Genomic DNA, 26,988 nt, shown 5'->3' with positions numbered 1-26,988 from the left:
AATAATAATAATAATAATAATAATAGATGTGAAGGAGCACATGGAGATTTTATCTAGCTGATTAGCTCATGCCCACTGCTTTTATCTATGCAATGGCCTTACTGCATGTGTCAAATAAAAAATGTATTATTGAACTAGAACTGACAGGACATTTCACACAAGCAGAAGGCAGCATTTCTGTTTTGCAGCCCCCGCTGCATTAAGTTCAATCCTTTTCAAATCTCTTAAGAGTAAAGTCCAATTGAGCACAGATAGCTTTACTCCCATACTTGATGGCAGCCTTGAACTACAGGCATCCATACCTACTCAGAATTAAGGCTCACCAGTTTAAGGGAACTTACTCCCATGTAAGTATGTATAGGATTGCAGCCTTAATCAGTGGCAAAACAATGGAATGGTGGTGCAGGATGTCCTAGCATTGTTAATCTTTCCATACTGCATTGCATTCATGTCACCTTTATTACCGTGTTGTAAACTAGATTCAGGTAGGTAGCAGTGTTGGTCTAACGGAGTCAAAATAAATTAAAAAAATTAAAAAATTGTCCAGTAGCACCTTAGAGACCAACTAAGTTTGTTCTGGGTATAAGCTTTCGTGTGCATGCACACTTCTTTAGATACACTCAAACAGAAGTCACCAGACCCTTATATATAGTGGGAGGGTGGGGTGGGGCTTTTCTCAGAAGGGTAGTAGGAGATGGGTGATTGACTCAATGGGTATGGTAAACCTGTTGACGACTGCAATTAGTCCTACAGGAAAAAGCAAGGGATAGTAGGTAGATGACCAAACTGTAAACTGTAATTAAAATATCTAGACTATCTTTTCACCTGACTGGTGTGCAGAGCTGTCACATACATCAATGGACTGTTCCCTTCGGTGTGCTCTGGAATACGGATCTTTAAATATGCCATGCTTACTGGAATACTTCCTGTTGTGACCTGAAAAACAAATAATTATCTGGATAACCTCCTGCAGATGTTGGTTTATATTGTAAGACTTGTTTTCTGTTATTAGTAACAGTGGGAAAGTGCAAGTTTTAAAAATGGTTACTACTAGAAAATATATGTGCTTATGAACTGAACTTGTAGAACCACAATCAAAGCACAGTGCAGAATTTCGACTCTAGGGCAGAATTTGCCTTCCTAAAAGCTTTCACTTAACCTTTTAAAAAAAGAAAAACAGCATTCTAATTCTCAGTGTCAAAACAATTCTACGAAGATGTGCAGGGAGTATTTTCTCAAGACACTGAATTCAGAATGAGGATTGTAGAAAGCTTCCAGCAGCCAAGGGATATGATTTCAGTGCTCCATACAGTTTTCCTAGCTCCTCTTCTCATTCTCTATAATGCTTTTCTTGGCCCATATACCCTCCCATTCCTCATTATTTAACATGTCATTTTTTTGTTAAGACATTGGATTCTCAAAAACAAAATTCAGAAACCGTTGGATCCCAACAAAAAATTCTAAGCATAGAATGTTTGGGTTTTCTGGGTGTCAAGTCAGGGTGTGATGACATGTGTGCATTTGGCTTAAAACTGGCAAAGTTTCCAAAACATTATGCCTTCAGGCAAAGCATAGGCACAGGGCTTTGTATGCACAGCTGCAACGTGGAAAGGATCCCAGATGTTCACTAGTGAAACTCAATGAGTCCTTTCAGCACAGTCTTGTCAGACACACCCATCATCACTGTGTCAGACGATGAAGATCCCTGGTCATTTCTCTCTTAGTGCAACACACCTCACTGAATTGTCGTGAGGATATAACAGGGTGAGGCCATGTATGTGGTCTTCAGATACTTGCAGCAAAGGCAGCATATTAATAAATGCAGATAAATTAAGAACCTAAACATAAAATAGGTCAGGGGTCCCTTTACCTTTTTAAACATAAAATAGCAGTGCCACTGGTGGAAGACCTTAAGTCTAGAGCAAAAGTAGACCATGTTGAGCAGATGGGGTAAGTTTGACTTTCAAGTTTGCTCCCTCCCACCTTTGCCCAGAGCTGTGCAGAAGCAGATATGTGGCAACCTACCCATGGCCCTGTTGCCCTTGGGACTGGCATGCCCTGCTTATTCTCGCTCCAGCCCAATAAGCTGCCCTTGGCTTAGTGCTTAGTTCAATATGCTTTAGGAGGAAATGCAAAAACTACCGTATTTTCTGCTCTATAAGACTCACTTTTTCCCTCCTAAAAAGTAAGGGGAAATGTGTGTGCATCTTATGGAGTGAATGCAGGCTGCACAGCTATCCCAGAAACCAGAACAGCAAGAGGGATTGCTGCTTTCACTGTGCAGCGATCCCCCTTGCTGTTCTGGCTTCTGAGATTCAGAATATTTTTTTTCTTGTTTTCCTCTTCCAAAAACTAGGTGCGTCTTGTGGTCTGGTGCATCTTATAGAGCGAAAAATACAGCAAATATTTCTTAGGCATTTAAAAGCTAGCAGAAATATTTACCAACCTTAACAGAAAAATTGAACGCAGGTCCAATTTCATTGAAAGTGTTCACCGTTGAAGGTATGTGGTTATCCGAATAAACCTCATAAAAGTTCATTTGGGTAAACCTGAGCAGAAATAAGAGTATCAATAAGCATTCTTTTGGAAATCTTAATGTTTTTTGTATTAGATCAGAGTCACTGAGTTCAGAAACATATCTGGAAGAGATTTATTTATATATTGGTTTCTTTCTTTACGCCATCATGGGGGATAAGCCTATCAGTGGCTATTAGTCATGATGGCAGTGTACTGTGTCCAGTATTGGCAGAAGTATGCCTCTATATAGGGATGCGGGTGTCGCTGTGGTCTAAACCACAGAACCTAGGGCTTGCCGATCAGAAGGTCGGCGGTTTGAATCTCCGTGACGGGGTGAGCTCCCGTTGTTCGGTCCCAGCTCCTGCCAACCTAGCAGTTCGAAAGCACATCAAAGTGCAAGTAGATAAATAGGTACTGCTCCGGCGGGAAGGTAAACGGTGTTTCCGTGTGCTGCTCTGGTTTTCCAGAAGCTGCTTAGTCATGCTGGCCACATGACCCAGAAGCTGTACGCCGGCTCCCTCAGCCTATAAAGCGAGATGAGCGCTGCAACCCCCGAGTCAGCCACGACTGGACCTAATGGTCAGGGGTCCCTTTACCTTTACCTATGCCTCTATATGCCAGTTGCTTAGAATCACAAGTGGGATCACTAGTTTTTACAGTTGCCCAGAATTTTGACTAGTCTTGTTAATGCAAAAAACGTTGGTCATTTATAGTTACCTTGTTAAGTGAACTTCTGCATCATAGCGAAGTGGAACAGTTAGGTTGACCTGATTGTTGGTATCATCCTCTTCATTGCTTGCACTATCAGTAACAAAAAGAACTGCATATTTTAAACGCCCAATGCATTTATAAACACAGGCTGATAATAATACCTTAACTGTTGCTATAAGCTGCAAGTAACGCGCTAAAAATGTTATACGAAATATTATACCATACCTCAGAGCTTGAAAACGCAGAACTGCCAGATTCTGAAGATTTTTCAAATTAAAGTCAAAATGAACATCAAAAGTTACCTATGAAAAACAGAGATAAAAGATGAAATTAAAATAAGCAAAGCTGCTTTCAATTATCATTTATGACAGTGACCTGGTTTGCACATAGCACTAAGCCAAATCCTGGCTTGGAATGAATGAGCAAACGTGAGTTCTCAGAGCACCTTCCCCAGTCCCACTGCTGCCAGGCTGCCTGGGGCTAAGCCACTGTTTGGCTTAGCATTATACCTGAACCCAGGTTCACTGTCTGTCTCGCTCTAAGTACATATACCTGTACATACTACAGTTGGTTTCTGTGCTTCAGCTGATCTGAGGTTGATATATTATACTAGTATCAACTTGTTACTTTAGTTATAAAGCAGGGGCTATCCGTGGAAATAAAAGTATCACAGCTGTTACATTAGAATTTAATTTTCACCTATAACTATTAATAGTAAAAGTATTGCAATAGTTTGTGTTCAGCTTTTAGCCATCAAATATTTCAGCAAGTTACTTTGTGCTGAAGCTAAACACTGAGGGGCCTATCTTAAAGAAATATTGATGAGTCAGCTGTAAATATGCATTGCTTTCCCACCACCACCAAATCAGAAGCATTGACACTGATGCAATGAAAACCACACTGATTCCTAATACTTACCCTGTTGGCTGTAACTGGTAGGCCAAGAGGTGCATTATACTTCTGAATTTTATCCTAAGGTGAATAAGGGCAACTATCCCCCCTCACCTGTGACATGCACACCATAAGGAGACTATGGTTCTTTCACTAGGAATCTTATGGAGCCAATTTTTCCACAAAGGAAATTCAATTGGTTAGAATCAGGCATAGAGAGTTCTGGGATGCTTGTTTACGTCAGCAGAGCTACAATACACATGCATGAAGTCAAAGCTGGTTGTTTCTGCAAAACCTAGAAATGCACAGGAACTCTAAGACATACCTGTTGTCCTGTTTTAAACACAGGGTAGCTGATTTGGCAGACGACAAGCTGTTGGATAGTGGTCATCTGACATGAAACTTCAGTTCCGTCTACCTAAAAGTAACAAGCAGACATTTTTCAGTGTTAAACTGTAGAACAGAAACAGAGGATGCTTGCATTATGTAGTGCTTACTCTGAAGTAAGTGGTTATAATACTGAAAGGCTCAGATACTGGCGTGGGAGAAAAAGTGCACAAGTCAGTTGATTTTTCCACTAAGCGTTAAGATGGCTGGCTCGTTTCTTTCTTAAGCTTGGCAAACTGAACTACTAGAATTAGGCTGCAATTCTAAAACATGATTACTAGGGAGAAAGTCCCACTAAACTCAGTGGGACTTCTGAGTAAACATGTTTAGGACTACACTGCACAGGTCTGATTTGTGACAAAATAGAACATTATGCAGTTTTGATATTTCAGGGCATATATTTTCAATGGTGAAGAGATTGGGTGGGATTCACACTCTAACAAAAGGGCACAAATCTAAAAGTACCGTATTTTTTCGTGTATAACACGCCCCCTGTATAAGACGTCCCCTATTTTTGGGGACTCAAATTTAAGAAAATGGGGGGGGGGGGGGAGAGATGGCCCAGAGCTGTTGAGCTTTTTGGGGGGTGGGGAATGATGAAAATCACTAACCAGAATCAAAATGCTTACAATCCCTCGTGTTGCCAAATCAAACAAGCATTTGCCCGCTTGCAAACAGCAACCCGCAATCTCGGCCAATCCACAACAGCCCTTTCTGTAGCAACCAATCACCCACCCAATTACCACAGCACCAGCCAATCCAAAGCAGCCCTTGCAGCAGCTACCAATCAACCACCAAATCGCAGCTGACAAGCTCTTGCTCGCGGCTGCAACCAATTACCCCCCCCCATGCACTATCCGTGTATAAGACGACCCCCATTTTTAAACATTATTTTAGAGTAAAAAACCCTCATCTCATACGTGGAAAAGTACGGTAAATACTCTTCTAAAAATAAAAAGTTGTATCACTACCACCAATGACAGCGGTAGAAACTGAAATAAACATTACACGTACGGGTGAAGAAGATGAAGCAAAAAACAAGTTTTTGGAAAAAGCAATTTGAATTCTGGTGTTGTATGCATTTTCCTTCTGGTTTCTCAGTTTCACGCTGAATATCAATCTTTTGTTCTTACTGCTGATAACAAAGTGTTGTTTGCTGTTGCCAGGGAGGAAAAAGATAGAACAGAAACACACAGTTAATGTGGTTGAACTCGAGTTTACAAGGTATATATATATATATATATATATATATATATATATATACACACACACACACACACACACTGGCAGAGGAAGAGGAGTGCGGGGGGAGCGCACCTCCCCCCATAGCGCGATCCTGGTAGGGTGCCATTGTGGGTGCCCCCTCGCCCATGCTGGGCGCCCCCCGCCCCCAGGACGTGCCCCGTGCCCCTGCGGGTGCCGTGCCCCCGGGACGCGTGCCAACCCCACCTCCGCCTGGTCTCCGCCCCCCGGTGCCGGAGCATGAAGCTCCGCCACGGTGTGTGTGTGTGTGTGTGTGTGTGTGTGTGTGTGTAATACAAAACCCAACCTGAAATGTTGAACCAAGATGCAAAATTGGGTCTTACCCATTATTTCCTTTCTGTTGAACATAAAGCACAAGGTCCGTATTGCATACTTCATCCTCACCGCAATCTTTAACAAATGGTATCTACAAAATAACATTAAAATAAAATTAAAAATTACTCCCATCTTCTTTGTTCAAGGTAGGGGGAATCTATATTTCTTTTTGGTCGTCTTTGGGAGCAAGAATGGGAAATAAATTTATTGAATAAAAATGAAATAAAAATCCAAACAGCTGTTATTACTAGTTCCTAAGTGTCATAATAAGGGTCTCTATGGTTCTCTGTCTATTCTATGCTAATAAATTAACACATTTATAATTCTGTAACCCAAGTGTTGCCCGAAGACTACTCAAATTTTTTTGAACTATGTAAGTTCAAGAAAATATGCTCGCTTCGCCTTTCTTCGTATCATTTATTCTGCTTTTATTGTAATGAGGCTGACAAAGAGATGTTGAATGTACTTAAGCCTCTCACCACCCTCTCCAAATCCTTTCCCTGTCTCCCAGTATCTTTCCAAGACCTCACCTGGTCTGCTTTCAAGTGTATCATGAGGTTGGGTTTTTTTTGTTTTCTGAAAATATAACTATTAAAATTTTTAAAAGTACTTTAATTAAATAAATAAATAAACCTCAACTTTAAATGGAAGTTGAGACTTTTGGGATCAGTGATGGGAAAGCTCCACTTCAATCTCAGTAGATCTAAATTCACACTTAGATCTCAATTCACACTCAGAAATAAACTGAGCTTCCCAACTCCTCCTTGGGTGGGTGGGTGAGGGAGGAAATGGCCCAGCCTTTTCCTGAGTCAATCTGAAATCAAAGGAAAAATCAATCTCTCTATACATTTCAATAGGTAAAAAGGTAAAGGTCCCCTGGACGGTTATGTCCAGTCAAAGGCAACTATGGGGTTGTGGCACTCATCTCGCTTTCAAGCCGAGGGAGCCCGCATTTGCCAACAAATAGCTTTCCAGGTCATGTGGCCAGCATGACTAAATCAATACTGGCGCAACAGAACACCGTGACGGAAACCAGAGCACACGGAAACGGCGTTTACCTTCCCGCCACCGCGGTACTTATTTATCTACTTGCACTGGTGTGCTTTCAAACTGCTAGGTTGGCAGGAGCTGGGACAGAGCAACAGGAGCAGGGATTCAAACCGCCGACCTTCTGATTGGCAAGCCCAAGAGGCTCAGTGGTTTAGACCACAGCGCCGATTTAAGGAGACTAACAGCTCTCTTTGTTGACATGCTGCTGCTGCTGAGCAGACAGAAACTCGCCATTGAAGGCCATCTTTTTCTGACAGCAGCAGGTTGCTATTTGCTCCCACCAGACAGTTTGCAAATGGATGGTAAGTCAGGAAGTATTCTCTGATGAAATTTTCAATGTGAGTCAGGATTTGGGGGCTTGTAAAGCTGTTCTCAACTGAGGCATTGCTAGTCCCTGAACCTTGTATATGGGTCCAAAGAATGCTGACTCCTGTGCTTGTTAACAAATTCTATATTTTTAGTCTAGTCATAGCACTGATAGATTTAGCCGATCAGTGCCACTAAAACAACCTAGTTTTCTGTTACTATAGTGGGACTCATATTGATCACGTGTCAACTTATTGATTATGCAGCAAGAGTAATGTGTGTTAATATACTTACACTGTAAGTAACAGATGCAGGGGAAGTTTTGTCAAGAGCAGGACTTGAACCAGGATTATTGAGGCCAATATCAACACGCACACTAAGAGAGTTGACAGCATCAGAGGGCTCCTATAAACACAAACATAGAAATACAAACCACCAACTGAAATCTGTTCAGTTAATATTTCTCATATACACAACTGCTGGCTGAGAATACCTGTAATTCAGTGGTCCAAATGATCTGATGTTGTTGCTTAGTCGTTTAGTTGTGTCTGACTCTTCATAACCCCATGGACCAGAGCATGTCAGGCACTCCTGTCTTCCACTGCCTCCCGCAGCTTGGTCAAACTCATGCTGGTAGCTTCAAGCATGAGTTTGACCAAGCTGCAAGAGGCAGTGGAAGACAGGAGTTTCTGGCTCTGATAAATAATATTGAATATTTTTTTTTAATACACTGCATTCTGCCGAACATTTTGTTTTTGTACAAGACTAACTTATCACAGTACTACCCCTTCCTAATTACATTTACCCAAACCATGGGTGGGGAGTGGCTGAGTGATTGAACACACGGCGGTTTTAGTAAAGAGATGACACTCCGGACTACAATTCCCAGCGCCGCATATGCTAAAGACGGCCCTGCCCAAGGTGGCCAACACCTCCACAATAAAAAATAAAAAATAAAAGCTGTTGCAGTTAAAAACATTATCTCTGCTAGCTCCCGCAGGGTTACCAGGAGCAGTGTTTTTAAGCCACCAAATGCCTAGACAGGGATGTCTTTATATTCCTCCTGAGTCAACAATTAGGGAGACAGGCACACCACACCAGGAACAGCATCCCACAACGTCCACTGAAAAGGCCCTGTCAACACCAACTGGGCAGCCCCCAGTGGCAGCAGCACCTCCTCTGCCAATCCTAAGGTCTGCGATGGTTGTTATTGATAGGTGATGGAGTTTATATACAGATGCCAATGGAACATTCCATCATATGATCTCTCAATGGCTGTCTGAAGTTGTACAGGCAGAGTAGCTACAAGCTGCAACTGTTACCTGCTGTTTGCAAGGGCCAGGCCACAACCATTCATTTCTACAAATATGCATAACATATAGATCAGTTAGCTAATATCTACCTGAACATTAAAAACATGCTCCTTGCAGTTCTCCGTGGAGCGGACTAGGATATTATTCTGTAGATACCTCTCCTTATTTTCTTTAAACAATCCTCGGGAAGTCACTCGAGAAGACAAGAGATCAGCATCCAATGTCAGGTTGTATCTGATATCTAAAAAGGGGGGGGAAAGGTACATATTTTAAAGGAATCTGTTTGTTCATTGAGAAATTTACATCGCAACCTTCTAATGCAAATGTATTACGTACTCGGGGCAGCTTACAACAATAAAAAAAACACAACTTCAAACATCAGCTGAAAAACACTTCATATCTTCATGATCCTTTATAACCGCTCTTTGGCAGCCCAGTGAAAAAGAAGACAAGAGAAAAAGTTGTGAAGGAAAGGGAATTTCAGCTATTATGAACTGTCAACAACACCAGATAAAATTATCTCTCCTACACAATTATTCAAGGAGCATCTGGTTACCCTACTGTGAGGGGGGGGGAGCCTAAGTTCACATATATTTGTTCATACACAAATAACTGGAATATTCAGTACTATACCTACCCTGGTGATGCACTGGTGCTGTCCACAGAAGGACAAGAAATTTTGCATTTTTGATACAGCTTTTCAGTGGCACAACCACACATATCTCCTTTATTCTTTTATTTGCAATTATTGAAAATATTTTCATCCCAGCCTTAATCAGAAGTAAGAATTTTACTTAAATCAACAATGCAACCCTATACATGTCTACTCGGGAGTATATCCCACCGAGTGTAGTGAAGCTTATGCCCATAAGGGGATCTTGCAATTGCAGCCTTACAGTAGTAGGTCATCTTGCCCCAACAAGTAATACTCTTTTAAAAAAAATAATAATCATGTAAAACAAGACTGTAGAAATACTTACCCACTTGATTTGTCCTGTGAGCAGGTCTAAAGGTTGCACTGAAACATATGTGGAGAACTACCTCTGTATTCCTGTTTAGCAAGCTTATCTTCTTCGGTGTAGCTGATACATGGATGGACACAGCAGCAATACTCTGAGACCTGAAATACAAACAGGCAGATTTGCCTGTAAACTTAATTGCAAAAAAGGGAGATTTGTTCTGAGGAGGCATCTATCTAGAATTTATACTTACAAAATCAACAGTCAATTAGGCTGCATTCGTATACACAATAGGGAGCTAGTCCCATAGAATATAGTGGGACCTCAGGCTAAACATATATTCAGCACTGAGTTGAATACCACCCTAAATTTCTTTCTCTCATTCAGAATTAAGTTAGGGACTGGAAGAGAAGCAGTGGGAGAAGGGCCATTAATAATAATAATAATAATAATAATAATAATAATAATAAATTTTATTTATATCCCGCACTCCCCAGCCGAAGCCGGGCTCAGGGCGGCTAACAACAATAAAACAGTACAAAAGTACAGCACAAACAACACTCTAAAATCATTCATTATAAAATTAATTAATTCAAGCCACTGGCAACCATTGGGCCAGAGCTCCGCGAAGATTGCCGAGGGAGGGAGTCAGGCTGTGCCCTGGCCAAAGGCCTGGTCTTGCAGGCCCTGCGGAAAGATGTCAAGTCCCACAGGGCCCTGGTCTCTTGTGACAGAGTGTTCCACCAGATCGGAGCCACGGCCGAAAAAGCCCTGGCTCTAGTTGAGGCCAGCCTAACTTCTCTGTGGCCTGGGACCTTCAAGATGTTTTTATTTGAAGACCGAAAGTTTCTCTGTGGGGCATACCAGGAGAGGCGGTCCCGTAGGTACGAGGGTCCTAGGCCGTATAGGGCTTTAAAGGTTCAAACCAGCACCTTAAACCTGATCCTGTACTCCACCGGGAGCCAGTGCAGCTGGTATAGCACCGGGTGAATGTGATCTCGCAGCGAAGACCCCGTAAGGAGTCTCGCTGCAGCATTCTGCACCCGCTGGAGTTTCTGGGTCAGTCTCAAGGGCAGCCCCACATACAGCGAGTTACAATAATCCAGTCTGGAGGTGACCGTCGCATGGATCACAGTGGCTAGGTCAGGGCGAGAGAGGTAAGGAGCCAACTGCTTAGCTTGGCGGAGATGGAAAAATGCTGCCTTTGTTGTAGCTGCAATCTGCGCCTCCATGGAAAGGGAGGTGTCGAAGATTACACCCAAACTCTTAACAGACGGTGCTGGCACTAATTGCGCCCCCGCAAGAGATGGGAGTTGCCCCCCCAATCCCATATCGTCCCGTCCCAGCCACAGGACCTCTGTCTTCGAAGGATTTAGCTTCAACCGGCTTCCATGTAACCATCCAGCCACAGCTTCCAAACATCTGGTCAGTGTGTCTGGGGCCGAGTCAGGATGGCCATCCATCAACAGATAGAGTTGGGTGTCATCAGCATACTGATGGCAACCCAGCCCAAAACTCCGGACAAGCTGGGCGAGGGGGTGCATAAAGATGTTGAAAAGCATCGGGAAGAGTATCGCACCCTGAGGTACTCCACACACCAAGGAGTGGTGCGATGACAATTCCCCCCCAAGCGCCACCCTCTGTCCCCGACCAGAGAGAAACGAGCGCAGCCATTGAAGGACTGTGCCCTGGATCCCCATGTCGGCAAGGCGGTGGTCCAGAAGTTCGTGATCGACCATGTCGAAAGCTGCTGACAGATCTAGAAGAATCAGCAGCCCCGACCCACCTTGATCCAGCTGTCTACGAAGATCATTTGTTAGGGCAACCAGAGCCGTGTCGGCCCCATGACCAGCGCGGAAGCCGGACTGGAATGGATCCAGAGCCGATTAAAGATATTTGTTGCTTTTTTAAAAAAAAAAATCCATGTCTCACCAGAGTTGAATCACGTTTCCATCAGAGCCCACAGATACATCAGTGATCCCATCACCATTTAAATCACTATGGCCATCTATTGATCTTCCAAAATACTGGAGCTGCTGTCCAAACGCAGGGTCTGATCCCAAAATTTTCTGAGAAGAGAAATATTTGTATCAGGCATGTTGATGTTTTCATTCACATATGGGTTATTTTGAGGATTCTCCCTTGCTCAAATGTTTCATATTAGCAATGAAGTCGTCATTATTGATTTTCATCATTGGCTTTTGAGTTAGTTTGAAAAGCACATGTGTCTGACAAAGTAGTATCTAGCCTTGCAAACATAATTCCACAATCAATGTGTTCATCTTTAAAGTGCCACAATACCTTAACAGTAAAAGAAGGAGAAGGAGAAGGAGAAGAAGAAGAATCAGTAGCTATATGGTTAATTATTATAGTTTTTTTAATTACTAAACTACATTTATATTCCATTTTCCTCTAAGGAGCTCAAATTGGTGTACATTGTACTCCTATCCCATTTTATCTTTGCAACAGTTCTGTGAAGTACATTAGGCTGAAAGACAGAAACTGAGCCAAGTCACACAATGAACTTCATAACCAGCCCTATCAAGCAATTCTAATGAGAGGCTGGGGATTATTAGATCATTTGAGCGCCATTTGATCTGAGGTCCTATTGGATGGGCCTCCTCATCTGATCTTAAACTACAGGGAGGTTCACATGGGAACAGGAACTAGGATTTGCAATGAAAGATTTTGTTCCTCAGAGTCATACAGTGTACAGTGGTACCTTGGGTTACATACGCGTCCGGTTACATACGCTTCAGGTTACAGACTCCGCTAACCCATAAATAGTGCCTCAGGTTAAGAACTTTGCTTCAGGATGAGAACAGAAATCGTGCTCCGGTGGCAAAGCAGCAGCGGGAGGCCCCATTAGCTAAAGTGGTGCTTCAGGTTAAGAACAGTTTCAGGTTAAGAACGGACCTCTGGAAAGAATTAAGTACTTAACCCGAGGTACCACTGTAATGACAGAAAAGGCCCCATAAAACATGCAAGATACCAACAAAAAGAGAGGACAAATAACCATGCTCAGAGCCTGGACCAAACTCTAAATCAGGGTTGGGGAATCTGTGGCTCTAGCTCCCCTCAATCCCAGCCAACACAGCCAATGACTGGGTATGATTGTTCAGACCAGAGAACGGTTCAGACCAGGGTAATTAGGTTCAGACCTAATTTATAGCATTCTGTAAAAAAAAAGTAATTTACCTGGGAATATTTAGTGTGTATTGTCCTCTGTTTACCATTGTAAATGTAGATAGCACCAGCATTCTGGTTTTCTAGTAGCGCTCCAACTATCACATCATTGAAACCATCCAAATCGATATCTGAAGCAACAGCGATAGCAGATCCATACCGAGCGTTTTCAGTCCCTTGAGGCCCTTCTAGAAGTTCTTGCTTGCCCAAAATGCCCTTTGAGAAAAGGCCAGAGAAAGAGGGGGGGGGGGGTCTTGCATTAGAGTTTTATGAAACACACTAGACAAATATTCTTGAACCTGAATGCAATTCTTTGAAAAAGAAATGGAATTTCCTAGTTCTTACAAAATTGAAAAATCAGATGTGGAAAATCTTATTCCCTTGTCTATTTTTGTTGTGCCAACTATATAGGAAGTCCTAAAAACAGACACAAGTAATAAAAACTTTCCATTAAGCATCTCAGGAATTATTGCTAAGGTAAGTAGCTTCTGCATACTTCCCAATATTATCAGTAATTATTGCTGTCTGCGTAAAATAGCGCAGTCATTCTATCAGGCTAATTGATCCAACTAAGGGGACTGTTTAAATGAAAGTCATCCTCAGTGGGTTGAAGGATACTGTGTTCAAATGGGTCTCTTGCCATTCCATTCATTCCAAGAGCTCACCAAGATATGCAGACAGCTTGAAATCTATTTATTTATTTAAAAAAAAACACAACACCACTTATCAGCTATTTGCAAGGGGTAACAAGGAGTGGATTTCATCTCCCCATTCTCCCTTGCCCATCAAATGACCTATTAGTAGAATTTCAAACATTTTGAAAGGTATCCATGCATGTAGTTACCCCATATACATGCTTTGGATGGATGAGAGCCAAATGGAATTTCTGGATTAACCACAGACCAAGTATTTAAGAAAACATCAGAGCTTTGAGCTACTCTCTCTTTTTTTTTCATGCATAATTTTTATTAATTTGCATAATACAAAATACAAAAACAAAATATAAAAGTTCGATTCTCATTTTCACAGGTTTTTAAGTATGACTTCCTTCAACCTTTCCACAAATCATCCGTAATAATCTTTTATAAAAGTTCGCATTTCTTAATTTGTAATGCCATTAATCATTCTAGTTCTTCCATTTCTCTTTAGACAATACTCTTTTCTTTTTACAGAGCTCCTTTAAAGCCCACTAGTGTTATCTGTCCATCACTTAAATTTTCCAGATATTTCGTAAAACTTTCCCAATCCTTAATGAACCTCTGGTCTTTTGAATATCTAATTTTCCCTGTCATCTTATCCATCTCCGCATAATCTAATAGTTTTGCTCTCCATTCCTCAATTGTCGGTAGGCCCTCTGATTTCCAGTTTTGAGCTAATAAGACTCTTGCTGCCGTTGTTGCATACTGGAACAGCTTGTGATCTTTCTTTTTTATCTCCCTTCCTACCAATCCCAACAGAAAAGCCTCGGGTTTTTTAACAAAAGTATATCTTAGAATTTTCTTCATTTCGTTATATACACTCTCCCAGAACCCTTTAACCTTTTGGCATTCCCACCACATATGGTAGAAGGTCCCCTCCCTTTCCTTGCACTTCCAGCATTTATTACAAGTTCCATACATTTTGGCTAATTTTGCAGGAGTCATATACCATCGGTAAAACATTTTCATTAAATTCTCCTTTAGTGTCACGCAAGCTGTAAACTTGAGATGTTTTTTCCAAAGTTTCTCCCATTCTTCAAAATATATATTATGACCGATATCTCTAGCCCAATATATCATTACCGACTTTACTTCCTCGTCTATTAAATTCCATTCCAATAACTGATTATACATTTTAGACAAAATTTTATAGTTGTTATTCAATATCTCAATCTGGAATCTAGAATCTTTATCAGCATATCCTTTGTCTTTAATATCTTTCCTGAACATTCCGTTTATCTGGAAATAGTGCAGCCAATCATAGACTTTCTCTTTGACCTGTTCGTACGGCTTCATTTTCCACTTTCCTTCTTCTTTCATTAACAGTTGTTCATAGGTAGCCCAATTGTCCCTCATGTTAATCTTTTTAACGCTCATGACTTCTAGTGGCGATAGCCAATGGGGTGTTTTAGGTTCTAACATATCTCTGTTCCTCTCCCATACCTCAATCAGTGGACCTCTGAAAATATGATTTTCGAAGCCCCTGTGTACTTTTCTCCTCCCATGCCATAGATAGGCGTGCCACCCAAATCTGTTGTTAAATCCCTCTAGGTCTAGCACTTCCTTATCTTCCAGTTTTATCCATGTTTTGACCCAGCATAGGCATGACGCCTCATAGTACAATTTCAAATCTGGCAGGGCAAAGCCCCCCCTTTCCTTCACATCTGTCAACAGTTTAAATTTTATTCTTGGTTTCTTGCCCTGCCAGACGAATTTTGAGATCACCCTCTGCCAGTCTTTAAATATCTTTATACCCTTAATTACAGGAATGTTCTGGAACAGAAACAACACTTTTGGAAGCACTGTGGCTATTCTGCCCCAAAATGACAGTTTTAGCTTGCCCCATGTTTCAATATCTTTCTTAACTCCTTTCCATACTGTCTCGTAATTATTTTTGAATAAGTCTATGTTTTTTGGCGTTACCCATATTCCTAAATATTTCACCTTTCTGGCCACCTCTATTTCCGTTTCTCTTTGTAATTCTTCAGTTTTATCTGTATTCATATTCTTTACTATAATTTTTGTTTTCCTTTTATTTAATTTGAAGCCAGCCACTTTTCCGAATTGGTCAAATTCTTCGAGTACCTCTTTTATTGAATCTATTGGATCCTCCATTGTTACAACCAGGTCGTCTGCGAATGCCTTAATTTTGTATTCGTTCTGCCCAACTGTTACTCCTTTTATCCCCTTATTTTCTCTTATTGAATTTAGGAGGACTTCTAACACCATTATAAATAACAATGGGGACAGTGGACATCCCTGTCTTGTTCCTTTTGCTATTCTTATTTCTGCTGTCTCCACATTATTTATTATCAGTTTTGCCTTTTGTTCCGTGTAGATTGCCTTTACCCCGTTATAGAATTCAGTGCCAACCTCCATATATTCCAATTGTTTCAGCAGGAAATCCCAGATTATGTTATCGAATGCTTTCTCTGCATCCACGAACAACAACAAACCTTGTTTATCACACCTGTCAGATAAATATTCTATAATATTTACTATGTTTCTTATGTTGTCCTTCATTTGCCTACCCGGCAAAAAGCCCGCTTGATCTTTGTGTATACTTTCTACCAATATATTTTTTAGTCTCCTTGCCAGAATTCCCGCAAAAATCTTGTAATCTATGTTTAATAGGGAGATCGGTCTATAGTTTTTAATCTGTTGTAAATCTGAATCCTGTTTGGGGATTAGTGTGATTAGTGCCTCCTTCCATGTCTCTGGTATTTCTCTTTCTTTAAGGATATTATTCATTACTACTTGCAATGGAGTCAGCAAGACTGACTCCATTTCTTTATAATAGCTACCAGTAAACCCATCTGGACCTGGGGCTTTCCCTTTTTTTAATTCCTTTATTGCTTCTTTGATTTCTTCTACCTCAATTAGGGCACTCAATTTTCCTTTCTCCACTGTGGAAATCTTTTTTATATTCTTACATTTTAGAAATCTTTCTATTTTTCTCAGATTATTCCTTTCACTGTTTTTAAAAAGTCCTCTGTAGCTTTGAGCTACTCTCTTGGCATCCCAATATATTTTATGTACCTTTCTGACGGAAAACATATAGACTCTCCCTTCTTCTTTTTTTAACTCATTCATGAACATCGGTGCGCCAACCAAGAGCACATCTGTTACTGAATCGCCATTAACGTCCACGGAACATAGCACACTACCAAAGTAGGAACCAATCTGAAATGATAGAACATTTTTTATCAGACGGCGCATGTCAGTGCCAGTTACAGCCATACATTGTAGTTGGATTTGTACAGACAAGATACACAACTTTGGAAAGGCAAACTCGCAATGCAAGTAAATATCAGTTTTAAACCCTACTTGCGACAGCTGGTGCCTGTGACATTTATACATATATAACACAAACAAGAAAATTCAGTGCCAACTTCTGCACTTGCCTGCTCTCCTCTTTGAGAATGAACAATAGTTACATTGCCGTGAACATCAATCTCATAAACCACCACTCTGCCAGTGTAGTTGGACCGTGGAGCACCAGCAACAAAATAGACAGTGTCTTCCGCTGAAAGAACAGCAACAGAATAACCTGAAAAGCAAAGTCATAGTTATCGTTATCAAGTAACAGTGGTGCAGTTGTTCAAAAAGGCAACCGAGCATGAAAAGTATTCTAAAACTGAAATGTAGATTCTATTTCGGTTGCTGCATGCCAAGGTCCTATGACTTCTGGTACAGCTATAGAAAGGAGGTTCTGATTAGCTGCAACCTTTGCTGAAAAAAACTTCACAAGCGAGCACTGCTGGCTGGCGTAACCACTCTGATACATATATTTTAGGACAAGTGATGATCTGGGACCATTCACATTAAATGCCAGGCTCTGAAACAGATGGAACAATGGAGCAGGGGGTGTTATGTTCCCCCTACATACAGCTTCATGTTCTCTGTCATGTGGAACGCAATTGCATTCAGAAAGACCCATGTCAAGATACACATGCACAGTGGCACTATTAACACACATGTGAAGACTCCATAGCCCTCAGGTGAGACACTGGGGAACCTCCGTTCTTGTCCTGAATGGACCAGGAAGTGGAGTGCCACTTTATTTCTAGTTTGACAAATACACAATTTACTACCCCATGATTTTATGGGTCTTTTTCTTTCCCAGATTCTGGGCTTTAGGAACCTTAAGTACCCAATTTTGACAATATTTCCTACTCTCTGCAGCCCATTGTACCCACTGAAAAGCTGTTTGAAATCCTCTGGAACAGTACAGGACTTGGCTTGGGGAGGGGGGCTGCAATCAGTAAGAGGGATTGGCAAGAATTGGGTGTCCTGCTTTTTGTGAGTGAAAGTGCTTTCTGCTAGCGCAAAGTTATCCACCAGACACAGCCCTTACTTAGCTGCCACATAATCCATTTTATAGCTTTTGCCTCAGCTATTTCTATTTTGATTATTTCTTGTCCAGAGTCTTGGTCTGAGAACTCTTTAGAGTTTTAGCAAGCTTATGGATGCATATAGGGCTTGGTAACATCTCAAGAAAATAGCTCTGAAGTCCATGTTTTCCCCATTAGAATATTTAATCATAGAAATCAGGAGAAAGAATTCTCCATCACTTGCCAATATAATTCTGAAGTGACTGCCTTATGAGACTCATTTTGTACTTGTAAACCACATGAATATTCAAGGACCCCCATGAGTCTGCAGGCTCTCCCCTTCAAAAGGCATGTAGATAAGAGTCAAAACAAGTTCCTAACACCCATATTGGTTTCTAGAAAACTGTATTTTATTAACCAATAAATTAGATAAAAGACAAATTACTGTTCATTTAAAGAGAGCAAATGCTTGAAACTTCTGGCAACAGTTCTCAAGTTCAAGTATCTAAAAGAAAAGAAAATGCTCTGGAATGATAAATCTTTAATTGGCTTTCCACAGTTCTAAATCAGGAATGTGATAAAGAGTACCCAAGAACATTTGAGAAATATTTCACTCTGCCCTTTGAACCACCACCCTCACCTAAATAGGAGGTATGATTTCTGTCTTGCAAAACTTTTTCAAATGCTTCCTTGGGAAATATAGCAGCTTGTTTTGCTGTCTCCTGCACCACCGTTCCAGTCCACTCATAGGCTCCCACAGCCCCCAGCATCAGAACTTCCTTAAGAGAAAGCAAAACAAAGGCAAACGGGGATTAAAATATACTCAGGTATTTTCAGTGAATGATTTTCAATGATACAAGAGGCAGTGACACATCCCCAACACAAGTAGTTTTCAATATACTTTTCTACTTATACATTTCTATCGTTTTGTGATTATCTACCATTCTAACAGTTTCTTCTTCAAGTAAAAAAAGGTAGTATTGTTGGCAATGTAAGTTAAATGCAGTGTTGGTTTACAAGCTGTTCATTACCTTTTGCTGCAAGTATGAAGCACTGAATCCCACTTGTGACATTTCCATCTGGAATAAATCACCTTGATCAGTACCTGGTGGGGGGGGAAATGATGTTTACTCATATGTCTATCACCAGTTACAAATAAATTTTGTGACACACTGATTTCAGTAGGTGGGAAACCTGTGCCCCCCCCCAAAGATGTTGTTAGATTCCAACTCCTGTCAGAACCAGCCTGCATGGTCAAAAGCCAAGGATGATAGGGGGTTTGTAACGCAGCAACATCTGGCAAGTAACAGGTTAGCTAGCGCTGGATAGGATTGATTAGTAGAAAGGGAAACTCTTTATTTTAGTACCTTCTATGCTGAAAATTCGCTCTCCCAACGTTCCTGCTTCTTCTAAAAGTGCCGCCTCAGATGACACATTAAAGAAATATTTTGATGTGGGAACACTGGCAATTCCTTTGATTTCTTTGATTAAATTTCTAGTATCCATGTCTTGTCTAATTAAGTATCCTAATACCTTGAGGGGGAGGGGAAAGAATGATCATGTGAATTTTAATAAGAAGCATTCAGATACATCTGTATTACGTACTTGTTACAGAACATTTTTGTCTCCATTTTGTCCCTTCACACAACCTCTACTGGGCATAGCAGATCAAGTGAAAAGGGCTGTCTACCTAGTCACCGCATGCTAACCCAGTGGTGAGCATGTTGGGGGGGGTACATGCATTTGGAGGGGAAGTGACTTGCTAAAGGAAATTACACTTTTCTTACTACCTCTATCTCCTGTTACTACTTCTGTGTTGGCACCATGTACTTCTCTGCTAAGGTCATACTGGTTGGGGGGGGGGGATAGCACTTTGAGGGCATTTCAGCAGTTCTCACTGATGCCCACTTCAGACATTGCTTCATGTGTGCCTCACTATAAATTATTTCCTTGTGTAAACCACAATCAGGGAAACTTTTAAAAATGTGACATTTTCCTGATGTGGTTAGACTTAATGTTGTTACCATCAGCTGGTGAGGTTACAATTAGGTGGGTCACAGAAGCAGATAACTGCGTGAAGATGAATACGCAAAGCATCTCTTTTGACTGAAATGGATCTAGAAGACCACACTGAAGACTTCTGTATGAAGAATGCAGCATCTATAGAGCTATGAACTTGACAAAGGCATATTGGGGATGAACATATATTTCAGTTTCTCTGTGCTTCCCATTTTTCCAAGCTTAAGTACAGTTCACTCCATTTCTGCACCAATTTGCAAATTTTTGCTTTAAAATTCAAAAGCATTTTCATGCACCTTTATCCTAATATGTACATATATGGATGCAACTCTCTCAAATATATACACGTTTACAAGCAAGTTCTCCTAATATAATGTAGTTTTGTATGATAGTTTCACTGATACATGCATCTTTCTGCAGAGTTTTGGGTTGGAGAACTGCATCCCAAAATTTGGAGAAGTTCAAAATCTGATGGATAGCTGTGGTCCATCTTGTTTATTGGTTTGGGAAGTGTGAACTGGGCAGGTTTGCATGAAAATGTGACTCAAACAATTCCGCCCCCCCCGCCCCCCCATCCCTTATGAATATTCCTCACAGAAGAGCTACATTCTAGACTCATTGTCACAATTATTTTAGTCCCCTTGTAATCCATGCATTAAAGATAGCAAGGGCTAAAGTTACAGTCGCAATAATGAAAGCCTTACTTACTGCTATGCCAAACCTAGTGATGTTGTCCTCATTACATTTAGTTATCACTTCTTGCATATTCGAGCCATCATGTGATTCACCATCTGTCACAACAACCATGACTTTAGAGGCTGTTGGCCGCCCACCAGCTTCTTTTGAAAAAGCCTTACGTCTGTAATGAACAGCATGTGTGATTTACTATATACAAATACTGCTTTTTACGCATGCTTTCACGTAGTACTTTTACCACCAACAGAGTGAAGATGCAGAAAAACAGCATCACTACAAAATCCTTAGCTGATATCAAGTACATTAGCATTCAAAGTTGTATTCAAACATTGTTTTAATTTACCCTCACATACAGATATATATTTTTGTCAGTGATAGAGTTGTTCTGTTTTAAATTAAAAAGAGGATCTCTGTTTAGCTGAGCGTCAGCTGCTATTCGGTGTGCTTTACCTGGCATATTCAATTGCGCGGAATGTATTAGTTTGGACCCCTCCATTCTGAAAGGTTTCTGACATTGCTCGTACAACATCTCCTTTATCTTGGTAAGTACCCAGGTCGAACACTACTCTTGGGTCAACACCATACTGAATCAAGCCTACCTAAAATTTCAGATAAAATTAAGAGGAAAAAGTGTTATAGTACTAACTAAATAAACCAGTGCAATACATCTATAAGCTCCAGTTCCCATCAGCTCCAGCCAGCATTGCCAATGGCCAGGGAAGATGGAAGTTCTAAATTCAGCAGAATCTGGGGGGCGGGAGCGGGACACATGTCCCCCACGCCTAACATTAAAAAATGAAGCTTTACACTGCCAACTCATACATAATGGGCTGTATCCAATGGTGGCTTTGCAGTAACAGGAAAGACACCCCCCCCCAATAAGGCATGGCGTTTCAGTTCTGCTGACCCTACCCCCTGTGCCCCAATTCTACGCACCTGAGTTTTTGTGGGACCTATATCTAAACCTTGAACAAACTTTTTCAAGAAATCCGATACAGCATGCCAGGGATGAATGCTGTTTGACTCATCACATACCACCACCACATCTATGGCAGAAGAACATTCTGCAAAAGAAGGGGATAGAAAAAGTCTGAGCCAGTTATTTTAGCAGCATCTTGTCTCGTATTTAAAGCAAATGAAATTGCTTACTGAATCATACTTAAGTACTTACTTTGCACAGCAGGGGAGAAACTTCTCATGATCTGGAAACTTGGGCCGAACTCAGAGCAGATCCCTGTTGCATAGTACTGGCTCCCACACTGTTGTGCCCACAAAGGGCCGCAAGTCTTTAAAAAGAAGAGGAAGAAGAATAAGCCTTTAGAAGTACCTATTACAAAAAAGCATTTAATCTCCCTCTTACAATGTGGGACAGAAATATTGTGCTAGAAGGTGCATTGTGCAGTCTCTCTCTCAATACAAGGCTGGACCACCCATGCACAAGTGCTCCGCATGTTAGGTAAAGGTAAAGGACCCCTGGGCGGTTAAGTCCAGTCAAAGGCAAATATGGGGTTGCGGCGCCCATCTCGCTTTCAGACCGAGGGAGCCAGCATTTGTTCACAGACAGCTTTCTGGGTCATGTGGCCAGCATGACTAAACCGCTTCTGGTGCAATGGAACACCGTGACGGAAACCAGAGTGCACGGAAACATCATTTATCTTCCCGCCGCAGCGGTACCTATTTATCTACTCGCACTGGTGTGCTTTCGAACTGCTAGGTTGGCAGGAGCTGGGACAGATAAACGGGAGCTCACCCTGTCATGGGGATTGAACCGCCAACCTTCTGATCAGGAAGCCCAAGAAGCTCAGTAGTTTAGACCAGTGTTCCCCAACCTTGGGCCTCCAGCTGTTTTTGGACTACAATTCCCATCATCCTTGACCACTGGTCTTGCTAGCGAGGGATGATGGGAGTTGTAGTCCAAAAACAGCTGGAGGCCCAAGGTTGGGGAACACTGGTTTAGACCACAGCACCACCTGCATCTCCACATGTACTCTTGACATGTATATTGGATAGTTTCTAATATTTGGCATACTCAGGAATCAAAAGTTTTGTGTCCCTTTTGTAAGAAATGCATAGCTTTTGTGCATTCTGCAATTCGAAGCAACAAATGATTCAAATGTAAACAAAGTGCAATTTACTGAGGAATCTGCACCTGGTTTTGCAGTTCCTGTGAGGGCAAAATCTGAGCCCTAAGCCAGAGTGTAGGTTTGAATCAGTTAGTGGTTCCAGGTTCAGTTAAGCATTGGATGCCTGCTGTTTGTTTATTTAAAATATGTTTTATCACTTTTTTCAGGCTTCAGCATGCAAGAGCAGGGCAGTATGCAGGAGTCTCAATTACCAAGCATACGGTATACTTTTAAGTAGCTGCTGTGTAAAACCCTGTTAATAAGAATCTCAGTTAAAGGCAACACTGAAGAGGAAAGCCTAAATGCCTGTACAGATGTGCACAAGTCAATGGGAAGGGATTCCATAGCTCTGGGGCCGCCACCAAGAAGGTCACACCAACAGCTTAGCCTAATGTAATGGTGGGCTTTTGAGAAGGACCCCCTGAAACAGATATTAGCATATAGGCAGGATTGTATGGCTGACAGAGGCATTTAAGCTAGTATTTTCTGCACCTTGTCAATGATCATCTAGTGGACCAGTTTGCATGATAAATGGCTCTAAACCATGCGTAGCTTGGTGCACTAGTCCTTGCTTCTATGGCATGATACTACACATTTCTCAGTTCAACACTATAAACATTGCATATTTCAAGACATTGATAAAGGAGATCCTTGCCACTTAGCATACTGGCTGTGTTCACAAATCATGCTAGAGCTAAAATACTTTGGAAATCAATCCAAGCCTGTGTTGAAAACCATTTGGTTCATTCTTATCACAGCAGTTCCCGGGAGAGTAATTTCAGAATTTTTTTTATCCCTGATAATCAGAAGCCTTATCCTTTCAAACCTAAAATACAGTATATTAGTGACAAATAACACAGCCCTTGGGTCTTGCTCACACATGTTAGGAATCTAAAATAGCTACAATCTCTGTACTACATACCAAGTCTAATGTACTTGCAGAGCAGTAAAAAGCTATGCATCTCAAAGCAGATATTAGGTTAAGCTGTACTGTTGCCACACAACTTCAGCACCCTGTTCAAGACCTGTGAAAGGTGATGCCCCATTTTAATGATTTCTAGTAGACTCTGCAAGTGGGCATTATGTTTGCTCTGCTTACCAGCACCAGCAGCCCTGACATTCCTTCAGCTGGTGGGCACGATTTTGTATCATACTCACAAGTCACAGAGTGAGGCCAGAAAGCATTGCCCTCATTCCAATTGGGTCCAGATAGTATTGGCATGAAGCCAAATCAGAGTGAGGCCAACAGTTCCTGCCCTAATTCTGGCATCTTGTAGGCAAAGGGGGGAAATGCCCATCAGCGGTGGAGACGAGGATTGTTGCCACCACCAGAACCCCAAGCAGGCAGCAGGAAAAAACCAGCAAGGGCCCTTCCATTAAATCTTTCATGCCCACAAACCCCAAATTCATTTCAGATCAGTAAAGGTCACCTGAAATTGTTTGTCTCAGCCATAGATAGTCCCCCCCCCCCGGCATTTCTTTCACATTAACTGGAACTGGCCAGAAGATGGCATCATTCTAGTGAGCTTATACTAGTAAGTTCTCCATTACTTCCAATTCACTGCATTCTTTTATGAGGACCAGCAATAAAGAAGTTCAGCCCTAACCTTTCAGATCATGCCATGCTTTGTAAAAGCCCAGGAACAGGTGCAGGCGTAGCCACATTACCCCCCCCCCCGAATCAAATCTACAATCAGGGGTGTAATTAATTATTAGGCGAAAGTATTCTGCAAGTCTGACATTCTTCTATAGCAATCCTGCAGCCTTCCCTGACTTGGTGCCCTCAATATATTTTGGACCACAGCTTCCATCATGCTGGCTAGGGCTGATAGAAGTTGTAGCTTAAAACAGATGACGGGCAACATGTCGGGGAAGGTTGCTCTGCTGGAGAATGGGTTACATTTACTCCTTTCTGTGCAGCAATACTTTCAGGAAAATGTCCTGCTTCTTTCCTTAGAAAGGAAGTTAATATATCTTTTTTTCTTATTCACAGATCACTTAGGTTACAATCCTAAGCACACTTGCAAAGGAGTGAACCCCACTGTAGTCCAAGGAACTCACTTCTGAGTGTACAGGATAGAGTTAGCTGTAGAGAGATCCCATGGAAAGGTTCCACTGCCTTCCTGTCCAACTCTATCTTGTAATTGGACTTATAAAGCAAATGTGAATGCCTGTGGAAGTGGGCTTTGGTGCATCCTGGTGGGCTGAGCATTGAATAGCACTAGGACCATAATGGAAGGGAACAGATGGTGGAGGCAGAACGTGAGAAGAATCCTCAATAATCTGAGGGTATGTTGATTTACAGTGGTACCTCGGGTTACAAACTCAATTTGTTCCGGAGGTCCGTTCTTAACCCGAAACCGTTCTTAACCCGAGGCGCGCTTCACTAATGGGGCCTCCCGCTGCCGCCGTGTGATTTCCATTCTCATCCTGGGGCAAAGTTTGTAACCCGAGATACTACTTCCAGGTTAGCGGAGTTTGTAACCTGAGGTGTTTGTAACCCAAGGTACCACTGTATAGGACTGCATTGCAACAGTGTAATCCTATGGTATTGTTCCTCGAAGTAAGTTCCACTGAGTTCCGTGGGGGTCACTCCCTTGTTAAGCATATTTAGGACCGTGTCCTTAAGCTCTTTTGTTGTTTTAACAGAGGGATGGGGAAGCTGCGTCTTCCAGAACTTACTGGACCCCAACTCCCATCCACCCCAGCCAGCATGGCCAATGATCAGGGATGATGGGAGCTGTAGTCTAGCAACACCTGGAGGGCCGCAGGTTCCCCAGGCCTCTTTTAAAATATCTGGAGCACAAGAAATAGCACAATAATGTTGTAGTTATTTATTGCATTGGCTGCGAGATGAAATAGAGGCAACCCTTCCATGAGCCATGGCGATGAAAGCTGCTTCAGATTCTGGACTGCAGTTCTATTAAAGTATTTCAGTTGCAATGTTATAGATCAAATAACTTGTTTTTTAAAATAATGATAATTAAAAAGCAGAGGCAACAACAGTATGGAAAGGGTAGGCAGTATACTGTAATTACGTTTATAGCTGAAATCCTATACTTGCTTACGTGGCAGGAAGTCCCATTGGATTTAATGGGCCTTCCTTCTGAATAAATGGGTATTGGATTGCAATGTAAAGGTCTGTTGGTTCAGATATGTGCACAGCAATGGTGTGTTGGAGTGCCTTGCCTTCCGGATGATTTCTGCTGAATAGGCACATGGAGGAGTTGGCACATAGCAGTGATAGGAATTTTGGAACACAGAGCCTTCATAGTATGCCTCCTGCAAAACTTTTATTTAAATGGCTATTTTTCATCCATGCCACAGATAAAATTACAGCCTTGTCTTGATTTCCTATATCATCAGCACATTAGTCCTTTCCCATTGTGTATTCATGTTCGAAATTTTAAGTATTTGTATTGCAATATGCATAACTCTTTGGTACATCTGCTTTTTAAAAAAAACAATTCCCACAAATGTTAGAGCAGCTTTAGACTGGTCTCTATAGCATAAGAAACATTGTGCATAATGCAAACAAGTCACAAGGGACTTGTTTTCGTTGCATCTGCAGCATGCAAGCTCAACACACTGAATACGCTTCTCAAGACTATGCAAATAACATGCACTAAAAGGTTTCTCGGAATATAATTTCAGACTTCATTATCAACAATCACAGGGAATGCTTCTGAAAGTGATCACAACTTTAAATGTTTGTAAATTTTGTGCATCAGCAATATGCACAACAAAGAACGAATCCCATTTTAAAGTCTAGACTCTAGATGGTGGAAAAAGAAGTTTAACTCAAACTCTTCCCTGCCAACAATAACTCCAAGTATTTAGCTGAAATTATTTTCTCTTATCTAAGGACAATTGGCTTTGCAAGACTTGATCCCAGTTAGAAAACCACCAGAAACAATAAACTGAAATTCCAAGAAGAAATTGAATTGAATTGAGTCCAGTAGCTCATTGGTAGCCAATGCGTTTTCAGGACTGGTGGCAAATGGTCCCATCAGGTTGTCCCAGTTACCAGCCTAAACAGCTGCATTCTTCATGATTATATCTGCCATCCAAATAAGCAGACAGCATCTGTTGAAATCTTAATTCCATGAAAGCTTTTCTCAACTGTGGGTAGGATATGTTAGATAAGTACCTTGCTATTCGATGATCCTTCTGAAAAGCAGCAAAGCACTAAAAGGAGCAACTATTATTAATCACTTCCT

General features: G+C 41.5%; 1 protein-coding gene across 2 annotated transcripts in view; it reads right to left on the bottom strand.

The window, feature by feature from the left end:
• Positions 1–26,988, bottom strand: part of ITGA2 (integrin subunit alpha 2) — a 62,472-nt gene that overhangs the window by 13,302 nt on the left and 22,182 nt on the right. For both annotated transcript variants that reach the window (XM_080972350.1, XM_080972351.1), the window contains exons 5-25: positions 21,817–21,931; positions 21,582–21,709; positions 21,096–21,244; positions 20,658–20,808; positions 19,298–19,463; positions 18,962–19,035; positions 18,571–18,709; positions 17,001–17,146; positions 16,636–16,779; positions 12,911–13,114; positions 11,645–11,781; positions 9,734–9,873; positions 8,843–8,994; positions 7,735–7,845; positions 6,093–6,175; positions 5,521–5,662; positions 4,445–4,537; positions 3,454–3,530; positions 3,235–3,318; positions 2,447–2,549; positions 826–936 (exon numbers count right to left, since the gene is read on the bottom strand). In XM_080972350.1, the coding sequence (XP_080828476.1) occupies positions 826–936; positions 2,447–2,549; positions 3,235–3,318; positions 3,454–3,530; positions 4,445–4,537; positions 5,521–5,662; positions 6,093–6,175; positions 7,735–7,845; positions 8,843–8,994; positions 9,734–9,873; positions 11,645–11,781; positions 12,911–13,114; positions 16,636–16,779; positions 17,001–17,146; positions 18,571–18,709; positions 18,962–19,035; positions 19,298–19,463; positions 20,658–20,808; positions 21,096–21,244; positions 21,582–21,709; positions 21,817–21,931 (2,649 nt within the window). The remainder of the gene's footprint in view (positions 1–825; positions 937–2,446; positions 2,550–3,234; positions 3,319–3,453; positions 3,531–4,444; positions 4,538–5,520; positions 5,663–6,092; positions 6,176–7,734; positions 7,846–8,842; positions 8,995–9,733; positions 9,874–11,644; positions 11,782–12,910; positions 13,115–16,635; positions 16,780–17,000; positions 17,147–18,570; positions 18,710–18,961; positions 19,036–19,297; positions 19,464–20,657; positions 20,809–21,095; positions 21,245–21,581; positions 21,710–21,816; positions 21,932–26,988) is intronic.

Source organism: Podarcis pityusensis (genome assembly GCF_964106645.2).
Source record: "Podarcis pityusensis genome assembly, chromosome: 11".
Classification (NCBI taxonomy): Eukaryota; Metazoa; Chordata; class Lepidosauria; order Squamata; family Lacertidae; genus Podarcis; species Podarcis pityusensis.
The sequence above is the reverse complement of the archived record's forward strand: the minus strand, read 5'-3'. Positions and strand labels throughout refer to the sequence as shown.